The sequence below is a fragment of the Drosophila obscura genome, unplaced genomic scaffold (assembly GCF_018151105.1).
Source record: "Drosophila obscura isolate BZ-5 IFL unplaced genomic scaffold, ASM1815110v1 contig_25, whole genome shotgun sequence".
In the NCBI taxonomy this organism is placed as follows: domain Eukaryota; kingdom Metazoa; phylum Arthropoda; class Insecta; order Diptera; family Drosophilidae; genus Drosophila; species Drosophila obscura.
In genome coordinates, this window is record NW_024542812.1 from 1342223 (window position 1) to 1355113 (window position 12891).

The following is a 12891-nucleotide window of genomic DNA, read 5'->3' on the forward strand; positions in this document are numbered from 1 at the left end:
GTGTTTATGTATATATTCGGTACATATTTTATTGCATTATTACCATTGGCTACCGGGCACTGAGGAAACCCCAATTTCTTCAAATGCTTGGACACACTAGGCCAGGTCGGCAAAAGAGAGATAGTGGACATGTATCCTAAAAAACTTTTTGATGAAGCTGAAAACTATGAGGACATATACAGACGATGTTGGCTGACACTACCAAAAAACACAATGTTTAGAAGAAGCCAAAGTATATAAAGATGGCAGGCCTAAACAGAACTGCAGCCGGCAGTATGGTCTTTTCCGAGCACTTCCAAGCGAGTAACCAATTAGAACAAAAGCAGGATACTCTGGCCACCTAAAACTTTCCTAAACAAATGAACTAAGCCTAATTATCGAAAAACTTAAGCGAACTAAATGAACCGAAATAAATATCGGTTAGAAATTTTAAACAGTTCTATAATGTACTTAGAAAATTGGATGCAAGGAGTTAAAATAGGTATCATTGATTCAATATTTCGACAGCCTTCCCTGATGTGAGATTATTATCAAACAGAGTATGCACTTTGCTAAAATTTTACACGTAACAAAGTTATCCTTATATTTCGTAATGTCTAACAAGATAATCGGCAAAGTCCATAATATTTTCGCGATTCGGATTATCAAACTACGACCAGAAAGATGACATTATTCGATTAGATTATTAAGAGAATAGCGAAAAATGAAGTATAAAATAAATGGTTTCATTTTACTATAAAATAACGGTCATAACATAAGTCTACACAAGACATCGAAGAGGGTCGGTTTAAAATGTCGGTAAATTTTCGGTATATTTGGAAAATAAAAAAAGGTATATTTGGGTATATGTCTGAGGGTCAGACGGTAATTTTGATCGATAACATCCGCGGTCACACTGACAGGGTGACCGTTTACCTTATATTATAAACTTGTTGGTATATTTTGAAGTTCAAATTGCAGTGATGCTATATTTAAAGTACATTTGTATATAATGTTTCATGTTTCACACACTTAATTAATGTCATACATTTTTTGGTATATTTTGGTATATTTCTGACGGTCACAAGGTATATTTGTTTGATAAATCAGCTGTCACACTGTGTCGGAAATAAGTGGGGCAGCGGTGTCTCGGAATTGAACTATTAGATTATTTTATTAAATTAAATGTAAATAATACGCGCTTATGCACATTCACGCAAAGAACACGTATTTGTAGTTACCCACAAGTCTCGTCTCGGTGCGTTCGAGTGCTAAGCAGTTTCTGTGCCTAGCTCGACACACGTGAAAAATAGGCGCTGAAAATAAAATCTTTAGACACACAGCTAAATTCAAGTCATACCATCTACACGTATACAAATGCGCGGAAAGTGAAAAGCGCGTGCAAAAAGTTTCACGAAGTCTCCTGAAGTGTTATCATCCCACCCTTACGGTCACCCACTCAGCCACATAATAACCCACCACCCGCCGCACTCAATAGAAAGTTAAAATGCCGCTACTTGCCTACAAGGAAAGTCACATTCTCAGCGCCCAGCAGCTGCGAAAGCTCAGCGAACACAAATACTCATGTTTCAGCGCCAGCTTATTGGATCCTTTGCTGCAGCCCTGGTGGAACTGGCTGGTGTCGCAAACGCCACTTTGGCTGGCGCCGAATCTAATTACGATTGTTGGTCTCGTCCTCAATATTGTGACGACATTGATATTAATTTGGTAAGTAGTTAAGAGATCCAAACAATTTTTGCCGGTGTACGTGCATCAAAATATGTACATATAGTATGTGTATGAGTTGTTGGCGAGGCACTGAGTGCACGTTTTGCAACACTCACACACATTCCAATACGTACACACACACACACTGTCATGTTGACCCTCAAAAATTGCAAGTTTTTCATGTTCTTGCATTTGCCTTGGCTCTTGAATGTTGTTTTTGTGAGTGTGCTGCCGACTTTTCATTTCAATTTCGTACAGAGACCAAATGGTTTTTTCTTGGCACACTTCCCTACCTAAGTAATTTTCCATTGGCACCGCATTCTTGCACCTAAATCCTTTGGGCCTGGTCACCAGCTGCTGCCATCAATCTTATTTGGAAACTTGACAGCACTGTCGTCTGTTTATCCTGTTATATTCAGTTGCAACCCTAGGATCTACCGTTGCGATTAAATTATTAGTTGGTATACTACTTAGTACATACATATGTATGTATAGTAACACCCTTTAGTATAATTATTTAGACATTGCCGGAGTTGTTTCAGCATTCCTCGTTTCATAATGCCCCGCGCGATACCATATCATTTCGTGTCATAACTATGAGTACCATAGCCATTAGTAGGCGAGCGAGAGAGTGGGAGAGGAGAGCCGCTCTGGCCCCCCTCCCCAAACACACACATACTCGCGCATAAACTATGCCACAGATAAGATAGCAAAGGCGTCTCGCCATTCTGCCCCATTACACATATATGCATGTACAAATTGCGCGAAATATAGAAAAATATAAGTAAAGTAATCTAGACAATGATTTCTCAACTTGTCGACGCTCAGCGCATTTCTTGGGGCCTGAGGCCGTCACAGAAAAAGGCGACATTAAACGATAAGCAAATAAACAAAGGCACACTAATCGCCGGATCACACAAACGGCAGAGAGGAACCAAAAGGAAAGAAGGCACCGAAAGCACCTGAGGCTTTCGCTAACGAGGGGAGGAACACAAAATAAATTGCCACAGGGAACCAGGGGGAGAGGAGACCAAAGTTCGGCTGAGTTAACCCCGGGGGCAGAGCATTTCCATTTTCCCTTATTCAATTGAAATTCTTTTTGCGTCTCTGATTGAATTAGAATGAAAATTTGCATTTCTAATTGATTTTTATAGGTGGGAAGGTAGTGTATTACGAGTACTTATATGCTAAGCAAGTATAAGTAACCCCCCCTCCCCACCACTATACCAATTGCGGGTTGTGGGGAAAGATGTGTGGCCATTTTCTGGCTGATTTGTCGCTGCCAAAATATGAGAATTTTGTAATTAAAACAACTATTTTTAGATGCACTTTCTCTCTGGCCATGAAGAAGAATTATATTTTCGTAGGAACTTGACCTCCAAGCAAATATTTTCTCTGTATTGCCATACTTTAGTGAACAAAACGTAAAACTATAAATGGCTGTAAAAAATAACACTTGATTGCTAATTAAAGGGCTAATAGAATAAGTGGCAAAACTCATTTGTACGTGGTGATTTATGGGAGATTTTTAGTGATTTTAAAGTAAACTATAACCCATAACATAATGGAATGTCCCTACACTAAATTATTCATTCTAATGGTTTCCCAGACAGGACATCTGTCCTGGTTCCCTTTGTTGTTGGGGAAAATGTCAATCAAAGTGCCCACAATGTCCACCCAACTTCTCCCAGACCACAAATTATATATGAATCACCTTCATGGCTGTGCCTCACGTGTTTGCCTGCCTGTTATTTTTAACCCGAAAATATATACATACACATGAATAAATGTATGTATATTTATCCGAATGCTCATTCACAAAAGCTCTCGAACAGACATTGAAAATACCGGTTTTATTTGCACTTATATGTTATTATTCTAGTTTCGTTTGCACTATTTGTATTGTATTTGTTTGAATAAACCAAAAGCAAGCCACGATGATTCTCAGGCAGCTTGGGGTCAGTGGGACGCTCTCTATCAAATAATTTGCCACCCTTGTGGTTGTGCCGGGTGGGGGCGGGGATGAGCAAGCTGCGAAATCGCGGGTTTGTGATTTTGTCTACCGAAAATGTCGAGCCGGAACCACGAAATCAGCTGATTGGTTGGCCATACGACTGCCGGAGGAGGTGAAGGAGGGGGATGGCTTATCGTTCAGCAACAGCAGCAGAAAAGTAATTTTATTCTATTTCCAGCGTGATTGATAATTATAAAGTTTAGCTCGAGAACAGAACTTTGATCATCAGGCGACTTTATGCTGACTGACGTCAGTGTTTAATTTACCGGCCAGGGGATAGTTCGGGTCGCTCGGCCGGTCAGGGGGCTGGGTAATTGACTTGGAAACGCCTAAACGAACCTAATTTTAGTTTAATTCCCGCTACTTCTGGCACACTGGAGCCCAAAGGAAGGGAAAGGCATTGAACAGAGGATCCATTCAGCCATAACTAATATTATATTTGCCCTCTACTGTTGCAGCTACAGTCCAAATGGCGTTGAAGCCCCCCCACGTTGGACCTGTGCGCTATGCGCCCTTGGACTGTTCGTCTACCAGAGCCTGGACTCGATTGATGGCAAACAGGCGCGTCGCACGAACACATCATCGCCGCTGGGGGAGCTGTTCGATCATGGCTGTGACTCAATATCGACAGTGTTCGTAGCCCTCTCGGCATGCATCTCCTGCCAACTGGGCCACTATCCCAATTGGCTCTTCTTTCAGGTGAGTAGCTGCCGATTCTCCAGATCCAGAGCAAGATAAACATCCGAATCATTCTCTTTCAGTGCTTCTGTGCGATTGCATTGTTCTACTGCGCCCACTGGCAGACATATGTGTCTGGAACGATGCGCTTCGGACGCATCGACGTGACGGAGGCACAGTTCTCGATTATAGCCATACATCTGGTGTCGGCCATATTGGGTCCTGAGTTCTGGCTCACCAAGGTAGGCGTGGGAACGTACAGGTCATGGACAGGGCCTACAGCCCGCTTAATGATCCTCAAATTTCGTTTTAAAGTATTCTCCATTCCGGAAGTTCTTTGCGTTTCTTTTAAGTTGTCTTTTTTTTTTGTTTCTTTTTATATTTAGATTGTTAAGAGTACATATGTCTAAAGTTTACTTATGTTTTAGCATAGAGTTTAGAGTTCCAAGTTCCTGTCGCTGACGCTAGCGCTGCAGCTAGGCTTAAGCTAGGCATCCGCTTGCTGCGCTCGGCTCAGCTGCATTTAAGTTCCTTTCTAGTCGAGTTGTGTTCGTTATGGTTCCGATTTAGTAGGACCAGTTTTTGAGTTTTTTATGCTAGAGCTTTGATTTGTTTTAAAGTTTAGCATCCATTAATTTATTATGTTCCATTTACCATTTACCATTGGCATGAAAATGCGATGAAAGCATCAGAGCAGAGTGAGGGGATTGAAAACAGGGCCAAACACAACTCTCTCCACATCGACACGGTACGATACGTATGCGAGTATATATGTATTATGTGTATCCCATACTATTAGGCGCCCAGTTATTTAAGCAACCAAACCATATCCAGTATTTGTAATCGGCTAACCACTTTTACTTCTATGTACATAATGTGTGTTGTCTTCCCCCGCGCTCTCTAAAAACCAAACTGCCAACAAACGCACTGCGCACACAAACACACGCACGTTTAACACATGTATAACGATACCTATACCTATACGCATATGCAGATCGGCATTGGCGACATTCAGCTTTGGTATGGTCCGGCCATAACGACCATTGTGTGCGGTCTGCTCTCCCTAACTTATGTATTTTCGGTCATTAAAGCCGGTGGTGTTGGCAAGAATGGCTCCACAGTTGCTGTAAGTCTTGAAACACACACACACACGAACACTACTACTACCACCTACCACATACTAATGTTGGGAAAGATCGTTTCTGTACCAAGAAAAATTAAAATGCATTTTTAGAATTAACTACAAATAAATTAGAGGCTAAAATTGAACTAATGAACTAAAAGAACCAAATTGAACGATCTTACCCAACACACACACACACACACATTCGTATACTCAACAAAAACTGTTTTGGCTTCTCTGAATTGAATTGAATTGATCTGAATATGAATGTGAACCCCCATTCTCGAAGGGTGTTCTCCCCTCTCTGTATATGTAAATGCTGACAGGCGCAGGCAGTCGAGTCTGGAAGAAGGTGCGTGGCGTGAGGTCCTTTCTAAATCCCCCAACCAACCAATCCCCCGCTCTCTATTTCCCTCAAATTGCTTGCCTACCTTATTTTGTGCCGTTGTTATTTTCTTGTTCTTGTGTACTTTACTTTGGTTTATTCGACGATGGTGCTGCAATTCCTGCCTTGCGCTTCAAGTGAATGATACCAAATTAAAAAATATATTCCATATATGTAATCGAAAATCTATACGTGAGCATGCCTTGAACACATACGACAAAAATACACCCACTATAACTCTGGGAGGCTGCTAAATGCAAGTTTTAAGTTTAACTCTATTAGTGTTTCTTTTGTTTACTCAAATTTAATGTACATGTATTTGCCCTGTCCATTTGTCCAGCTCTGATATATGTACATATATATAGAGTCATTATAGTCCTCGTATACCATAATCGTACGTCTATATTCTGTCTTGGTTTTGGATATACTCCACTCCTACCCTTAACAACAGGAGTCTAAATCTGCAATCTATACTATATTTCCTACATGTATGTATTATCTTTAAGAGTATTTTGTAAGACAGGTGGAGAGGGTATTCACAGTCACAGTCAAAGTCACAGTACCATGGAACTGACTGGCTGACGGCTGTGAACACTCTGCCAATAAGGTTTTTTCAGTTTTTCCTAACCATAACATAATGCAAAACATTTCTTTTCCAAATTTATGCTCATCCTTTGAATGCTGTTGACGAATCCTCTTAACTTTATTATGTTTTCTTGCAATCTTTCATCTTTACTAGATACCAATCGTGGGCGTTTCATGGAATTACACAATATTAGTATTTATCACATTCGGTTATACCTTGAATATAATCAATTTCTTAAAAATGTTTACTCAAGGCGGCAGTGGCAAAAACGGCTCCTCAGTTGCTGTAAGCATTGCACCCTATCCCCCCTCTCTCTCCTACCATACGAGAGACGAACAATTAAACAATCCCAAAAAAAAAATTATTAACAGCCATAACAAACAAACTAAAAACCATCTATCTAATTCTAATTCCTACGTTGATCTGTGTTTGGTTTATCTAATACTAACTCTGCCATTCTGCATTTTCCTTTGACTTGGGTTTGGATTGGCTTGCCGGTTAGTGGCCCATTTGGTGGGGTGCTGGGGCTCGACGGCTCCGATCGACAGTTGAATAGCTAACATTATTATTTCTCCTCATATCGACTAACATGTCATGGTTTTATCATTGGATGGCATTTCTAGCATGCTGCTGGCTTTGGTACAAATAGTTTTTACAATTGATCATTTTAATCATATTTTATTCAGGATTTTTTTTTTTTTTACATTATATTTTGCAAAAAAAAAAACAAAACCGTACGATGCAATGAAACTATGAATATCTATTGTTCATTTAGATACAGTATGTAGATAGCTTTGAAACTTATGAGACAACACTTGAATTTTACAGCTTAAAAATGTTAGATTTTGTTGATTTGAAACTTATTAGATAATTGTATAATTAGACCCTCCCTTTTGGTTTATTTAAAATGTATTCTCAAAAGACTTCTGGAAAATGGTTTTATTTGTTCGTAATTTGAAATCATAAGCTAATGCGCGTCACTTTTCTCTTCCTCACGCAATCAAATCAATCAATTGCAAATCAAAAAAAAAAAAAATATTTCCATACATTTTGCAATTGGCAGCTACCGAACGTCGACTGTGAAACGCGTATTCTGCCACTGTATCTGGCCTGTGGGATAGATTTGCTCTTGGCGCTGCGTTACGCAAAATGCATTTTGACCCAGGGCTGTGGCAAGAATGGATCGACGGTTGCTGTAAGAATTTTATGTTTATGCTTCTTATAGCAATAGAACACCAATACTACATACAGTACAGTGCGTTCCACAACTATAAAAAGTGAACTCAGCTGGAGTAGCCAGTAGCCAGTAAAGTTCCTGACTTTTAGTTATTGAACGCACTGCATGCAGATCGGCGGCATTCGTAGAACCACACTGGAGACACCTGAGAATAATTAATTAGCCTAAATATCTGTCTAGTGTTTTTTCTATCAATGTTGTACGATAACAGTGTCCAATATATGTGCATACTAGATACATACATATGTACAATGTACGTACATATATGGGCATATCGAATCGGAATGGATACTTGTTGCCACCTACTTGACTATTGTTTCGTGTAGTTTGTAAGCCGCTTTCTGGTCTCCGTTTGGACTGGCATGTAATGTTATTGTTTTCGTTTTCGTTTGGTGTCAATTGGTTTCTATACTTACGCACGCTTTTGAAACACACCCACAAATCCCACCCACCCACAAACCAACCCACCCACACAACCGCCATCTAGCGCTAGACCATGTAAATAAAACAAGTATTAAACAAACACAAAAAGAAAACAATAAGAGCAATTTCCCCTACTATGATCGCTATTTCTGTGGAGGGGAAAATGCTGAACTCCAAATAAGCCAAAAGAATTTTTGTTCTCTTTCCTTGCACTGATAATTGTTGTGATATTTGCAAAATGTGCCGTTTTACACACACCCACACAGACACAGTCTAGAACCTATCGGTGTATCGACTTGTAATAATTGTGCCCACAACTGTACACTCCCGTGATCAAGTGTCAATTCGTGTGTGGCAAAAACGCCGCAACTTGTAAATATTGCAAATCGATAAACCATCCAAAACTAATTGAAAACAATTTTTACCACGCTTTAGGGTACCAGTGTGCTGTCACCCAGCATACCCCTCACGCTGGTGGTGCTACCAGCTCTGATTATTGCCCAGAAATCGCCGGAGAACCTATTCACCGAGCATGCATCTGTGTACATAATGGCCTTTGGCATGGTGGCAGCTAAAATAACCAACAAGTTGGTGGTAAGTTCATAGCAGACACTAAGCGTAGCTCACTTAATGGAATGGATTTATTCCTCTTACAGATCGCACACATGACCAAGGCAGAGATGGAGTATCTGGACTGGTCGCTACTCGGTCCCGCGCTACTGTTCCTCAATCAATACTTCAACTGCATTGTGCCGGAGATCTGGCTGCTCTGGTTCACGCTCCTCTGGGGTATACAGGATCTGCTGCGCTACTGCTCGCAGGTGTGCCTGGAGATCTGCCAGCATCTGCGTATCAATCTCTTCAGGATACCCTATAACCCCAAGGGAGGGGCACCACATCCGGTCACCGCTTCGGTCAGCAGTCAAAGCAGCTTTGGCAGCAGTGCCGACAAAAATGGCGGCACTGCGCATCGAAAGTCCAAGAGCAAACCTCATTAAGCGCCCTGAATCCTGGTCGAAGAAGGGCTCTGCTCTGGGCTGCAACCGAAGCCGAAACGGAAACGGTTTCCCATTAAATTAATTAGTTTCCTTTTATAATTTTACGTCGTTAGAGTTGGCTGATTAGGAGGAGAAGAAAGAGAGGAGAGAGGCGGCAAGGAGAGGCAAGAAGAAAGTAATACAAACCGTAAACGCAACCCAACAAAATTTACCGTCAGTGTTAAAAGAAAAAGAAAAAACCAAACAGGAAGGAACGATGTAGCGAAAAGGCAAAGCAAAATGTTGCTCTTAAGTTTTAAGAAAAACAGTTTACAACCCACTGTTGTAGCAAATGAGAGTCGACTCCTAGGAGGAGGATCGGAGGATCCTATATCAATTATATATATGGCTATGGCTAAATACATATATATTTTGTATAATTGTGTAAGTTGTAATACATCTAGATTCTGGATGGCAGTATTTTTACTCTTGTGCAAAAGACGAATGCCAAAAAGAAATGTAGGAAGAACAATGTAGGAGAACTAGAACCAACCTAGACCGAAACCAACACATCTTTTGGCAAGGCAAAAGCTCAATTTACGTTTAAGATCCCAACAAACAGGGGTTACTTTCAGCCTGGCCTGAAACTGTTCCGAGTCGAGCTACGGCTGCTCCCCATTAGTGTATCCGACGATTTGCCGCAACATTCTAAATGGTGACTCATTTCAAAAAGCGCATTAACTATCCTGATTTGTAATCCGTATTCTTAGAGCGATCAACTAAGCACGATCAAACTTCTAACGCATCCTAGCTGAAAACTTATTGTATCTTTGCTTGGCGTGGTCGTGGCGGCGCGTGCCGCCTGATGGCCGCATCTTTATAGTGAAACTATTATGGATTATGTTGTATGCTGTACAAGACGCAATGCAATTAGGAAGACAAGAAGACATTATAGAAGGCAAAGAGAAAAACCGCAAATAAAACCAAATTGCAGAATACAAATTAAACCCGACTGTCAATTTAAGGCTAAACAAAACAATTTTTCATTTCAATTTAAGGCTAAACAAAACAATTTTCATTTATTTAAAAAGAATAAAAGAACACAATTCACTTGTTATATATTACAGGATTTCTTAAACTATCCTTAAACAATACAAATACAATACGTTTAGTTAATTCGCCCCTGGCCACACAGGAATGCCATAAGCGCCATATCGCGTACCTCCAGCGTCACTCGACTGCGATGCAGGGTGAGCAGATAGGCGTCTTGGAAGCGTTGGGTGATGTACATTTCAGCTGCCGTCTGTAGAGCCTCCAAGGAGCCCGTGGTGACCTTGAAGGGCGATGTTGAGCCAGTGAAATTCATGATCAACTCACGCACCAGGCGAGCAAACGGAAGGCGGGGTATCAGCAATGAGGGCAACGACTGCAGACGTTTTATCTCTCGTTGCATCTGGAGGGCCCGGCTTACGGGTCTGGTCTGTTTCCGGCGCGGCGCTCCAGTGGCTCTTGCCTGCTGCGCCTGTCGAGTGGGTCTGGATTGCTGCGGCGGTGGAGGATTTGCTGAACGAAGACTGCGATTTGAGGTGTTGTGTCCCGGCCGTACTGCTGGTTCTGGTGGGCGATTCTCTTCGTCAGATGACTCCTCATTCTCTCGAGCCCGACGGGCAGCAGCAGATGTGTCTTTGCGCAGCGTCGAGGTGCGCCGATTGTTCGAATCTTGGAGATTGAGACGGCTAGTGGTAAACTCCAAGCCGTAGTCGGTGGCATTTTCATCGTCGGGCGATTGGAATGCGGTGCTGTCATTCTCCGTGTCTGTGTCCGAGTCCCCCAATGTTGGCTTTGGAACATTGCTTGCACGGCGACCGCCGGTGTTTTTTGCCGGTGGTCGCATTATAGTTGTCAAAGTTGGACGTCGCAAATCTAAATTGCGTACAAATATTAATCAAATGGTTTGTTTGTTTGTTTGTTTTGCAAGAAAAAAACGCTTCGCTTCGTTTAAAATGCTTCCCGCGTTTTTTTCTACAAGTGAGACCGTATTTGAAATGCATGAAAATACATCGCCCTCACGCCTTTTACAACACTAAGGGCCCAGCTGATTTCCACCAGGCGGAATTTGTAAATTGTTTGTTTTGTTTATTGCAATATTTGTTGCAATTTTTAGAATGTCGGATCATCAAAGCAGAGGTCAAGACTACAGCCTGGAGGGAGACTCCGAGCTGCGTTTCGAAATAGAGCAGAAGGACGCCAAAGTTGTTGTTACAGTGGGTAAGATCACGCCAAGACAATGGAATGGTAGTAACTCCTCTTTCATTGTAGCTGGTCAATGGGTTTGCGGAGCTCTTTGGCACCGAGTTGGTGAAGAAAAAGAAATACGAGTTCGGGATGGGCGCCAAGGTGGCGATTTTCACATACCAAGGATGCGTTCTCCATGTCACTGGCAAAATGGACGTGTGCTACATATCCAAGGAGACGCCGATGGTCCAGTACGTCAATTGTCACGCGGCACTGGAACAGTTTCGCATGGAGGCCGAGGAGAAGGATCGGCGTGGTCCGGTGGCAATGGTAGTGGGCCCCACGGATGTCGGCAAGAGCACGCTCTGCCGGATTCTCCTCAACTATGCAGTCAGAGTCGGTCGACGGCCCCTCTACGCGGACCTCGATGTGGGCCAGGGCGCAATTGCCATATCCGGCAACGTGGCCACCATACTCATCGAAAGGCCGGCCAGTGTCGAGGAAGGATTTCCCAAGACCGCCCCGCTGGTCTACCACTTCGGTCACAAGTCGCCCAGCGGCAACAGTGTCCTCTACAACGCCGTGGTCTCCAAGATGGCCGAGGTCACGCTGCAATCGCTCAACGGGAACAAGCGCAGTGAGTAGATGCAGTACGTGTGGATCTGCAAGCATTCTGTAAGCACTCTTTCAGCAAAGAGCTCCGGCATCATAGTCAACACCTGCGGCTGGGTGAAGGGCCATGGGTATGCGCACTTGCTCCATGCGGCAAGGGCCTATGGGGCTTGCGCCATTTTCGTATTGGACCAGGAGCGGCTGTACAACGAACTGCTGCGGGATGTGCCCTCCAGCGTTCATGTGGTGCTCTTGCCCAAGAGTGGCGGCGTTGTGGAGCGCAGCAAGGAGCTGCGACACGAGTGCCGGGATCAGCGCATCAAGGAATACTTCTATGGCAACGCCCGTGCACCCTTCTATCCGTTCTCTTTTGAGGTGAAATTCCAGGACCTGCGATTGTACAAGATTGGAGCCCCGCCGCTGCCAGACTCCTGCATGCCCATCGGCATGAAGGCCGAAGACAACAAGACCAAAGTGGTGGCTGTGACGCCCACACCGGCCCTTATCCATCACGTGTTGGCCCTGTCTTTTGCCGAGTCCGTGGAAGACGATGTCATTGGCACAAATATTGCGGGTTTCTGTTGCGTGTAAGCCTATGGGAGACACCACGCATGGGATATTTATAATATTAACGCTTCTTTCTGCCATTTCCAGCACCGAGGTGGATATGGAAAGGCAAGCCGTGATGCTCCTCTCGCCGCAGCCGCGACCGCTGCCGCCGAACGCTCTGCTGCTGTGGTCGGAGCTTCAGTTCATGGACAACCATACCTAGAATAAGGTTGATTAAGTTGCTTTTAATTTAGGATACATAAAACAATAAATCAAAATTAGAATTGGGCACCATTAAGCCTTCTTTCAACTGCTGCATTGTTATACATAAATATAAAGCCGATTTTATTTTGAAACCCTTGGAA

At 42.9% G+C, this 12891-nt stretch overlaps 3 protein-coding genes across 6 annotated transcripts; 2 read left to right on the forward strand and 1 right to left on the reverse strand.

Annotated features, from left to right (window-relative positions):
• The first annotated feature begins 1090 nt into the window (after positions 1–1090).
• Positions 1091–10259, forward strand: LOC111075572 (cholinephosphotransferase 1). Of its 4 annotated transcripts, none has more exons than XM_022368933.2 (6): positions 1091–1707; positions 4180–4420; positions 4483–4641; positions 6647–6778; positions 8589–8747; positions 8810–10259. In XM_022368933.2, exons 1-6 carry the CDS (start codon positions 1487–1489, stop codon positions 9149–9151), a joined length of 1254 nt encoding a protein of 417 aa, XP_022224625.1. In that variant the 5' UTR covers positions 1091–1486; the 3' UTR covers positions 9152–10259. The 4 variants fall into 4 exon arrangements, with proteins under 4 accessions (XP_022224625.1, XP_022224622.1, XP_022224624.1 ...); XM_022368930.2 differs by lacking the exon at positions 6647–6778 and adding an exon at positions 5394–5525 and having other exon boundaries at positions 1092–1707; XM_022368932.2 differs by lacking the exon at positions 6647–6778 and adding an exon at positions 7557–7688 and having other exon boundaries at positions 1092–1707.
• LOC111075573 (histone H3-like centromeric protein cid) lies at positions 10183–11163 on the reverse strand. The gene has a single exon (XM_022368935.2). The coding sequence runs from the start codon at positions 11022–11024 to the stop codon at positions 10299–10301; it is 726 nt and encodes a 241-aa protein (XP_022224627.2). The 5' UTR covers positions 11025–11163; the 3' UTR covers positions 10183–10298.
• Positions 11164–11191: 28 nt separating this feature from the next.
• On the forward strand, positions 11192–12815 carry LOC111075571 (protein CLP1 homolog). Its single transcript, XM_022368929.2, has 4 exons — positions 11192–11394; positions 11450–12002; positions 12057–12564; positions 12632–12815. The coding sequence occupies exons 1-4, from the start codon at positions 11296–11298 to the stop codon at positions 12747–12749; spliced, it is 1278 nt and encodes a 425-aa protein (XP_022224621.1). The 5' UTR covers positions 11192–11295; the 3' UTR covers positions 12750–12815.
• The last annotated feature ends 76 nt before the right edge of the window (positions 12816–12891 follow it).

Excerpts from the sequence above, each read along its gene's own strand:
- LOC111075572 (XM_022368933.2), top strand. The coding sequence starts at position 1,487 with ATGCCGCTACTTGCCTACAAGGAAAGTCACATTCTCAGCGCCCAGCAG. Across the intron at positions 4,642-6,646 it reads CTGAGTTCTGGCTCACCAAG|ATACCAATCGTGGGCGTTTC; the intron begins GTAGGCGTGGGA and ends CATCTTTACTAG. Across the intron at positions 8,748-8,809 it reads AAATAACCAACAAGTTGGTG|ATCGCACACATGACCAAGGC; the intron begins GTAAGTTCATAG and ends TTCCTCTTACAG.
- LOC111075573 (XM_022368935.2), bottom strand. The coding sequence starts at position 11,024 with ATGCGACCACCGGCAAAAAACACCGGCGGTCGCCGTGCAAGCAATGTT.
- LOC111075571 (XM_022368929.2), top strand. The coding sequence starts at position 11,296 with ATGTCGGATCATCAAAGCAGAGGTCAAGACTACAGCCTGGAGGGAGAC. Across the intron at positions 11,395-11,449 it reads ACGCCAAAGTTGTTGTTACA|CTGGTCAATGGGTTTGCGGA; the intron begins GTGGGTAAGATC and ends CTTTCATTGTAG. Across the intron at positions 12,003-12,056 it reads GCTCAACGGGAACAAGCGCA|CAAAGAGCTCCGGCATCATA; the intron begins GTGAGTAGATGC and ends GCACTCTTTCAG.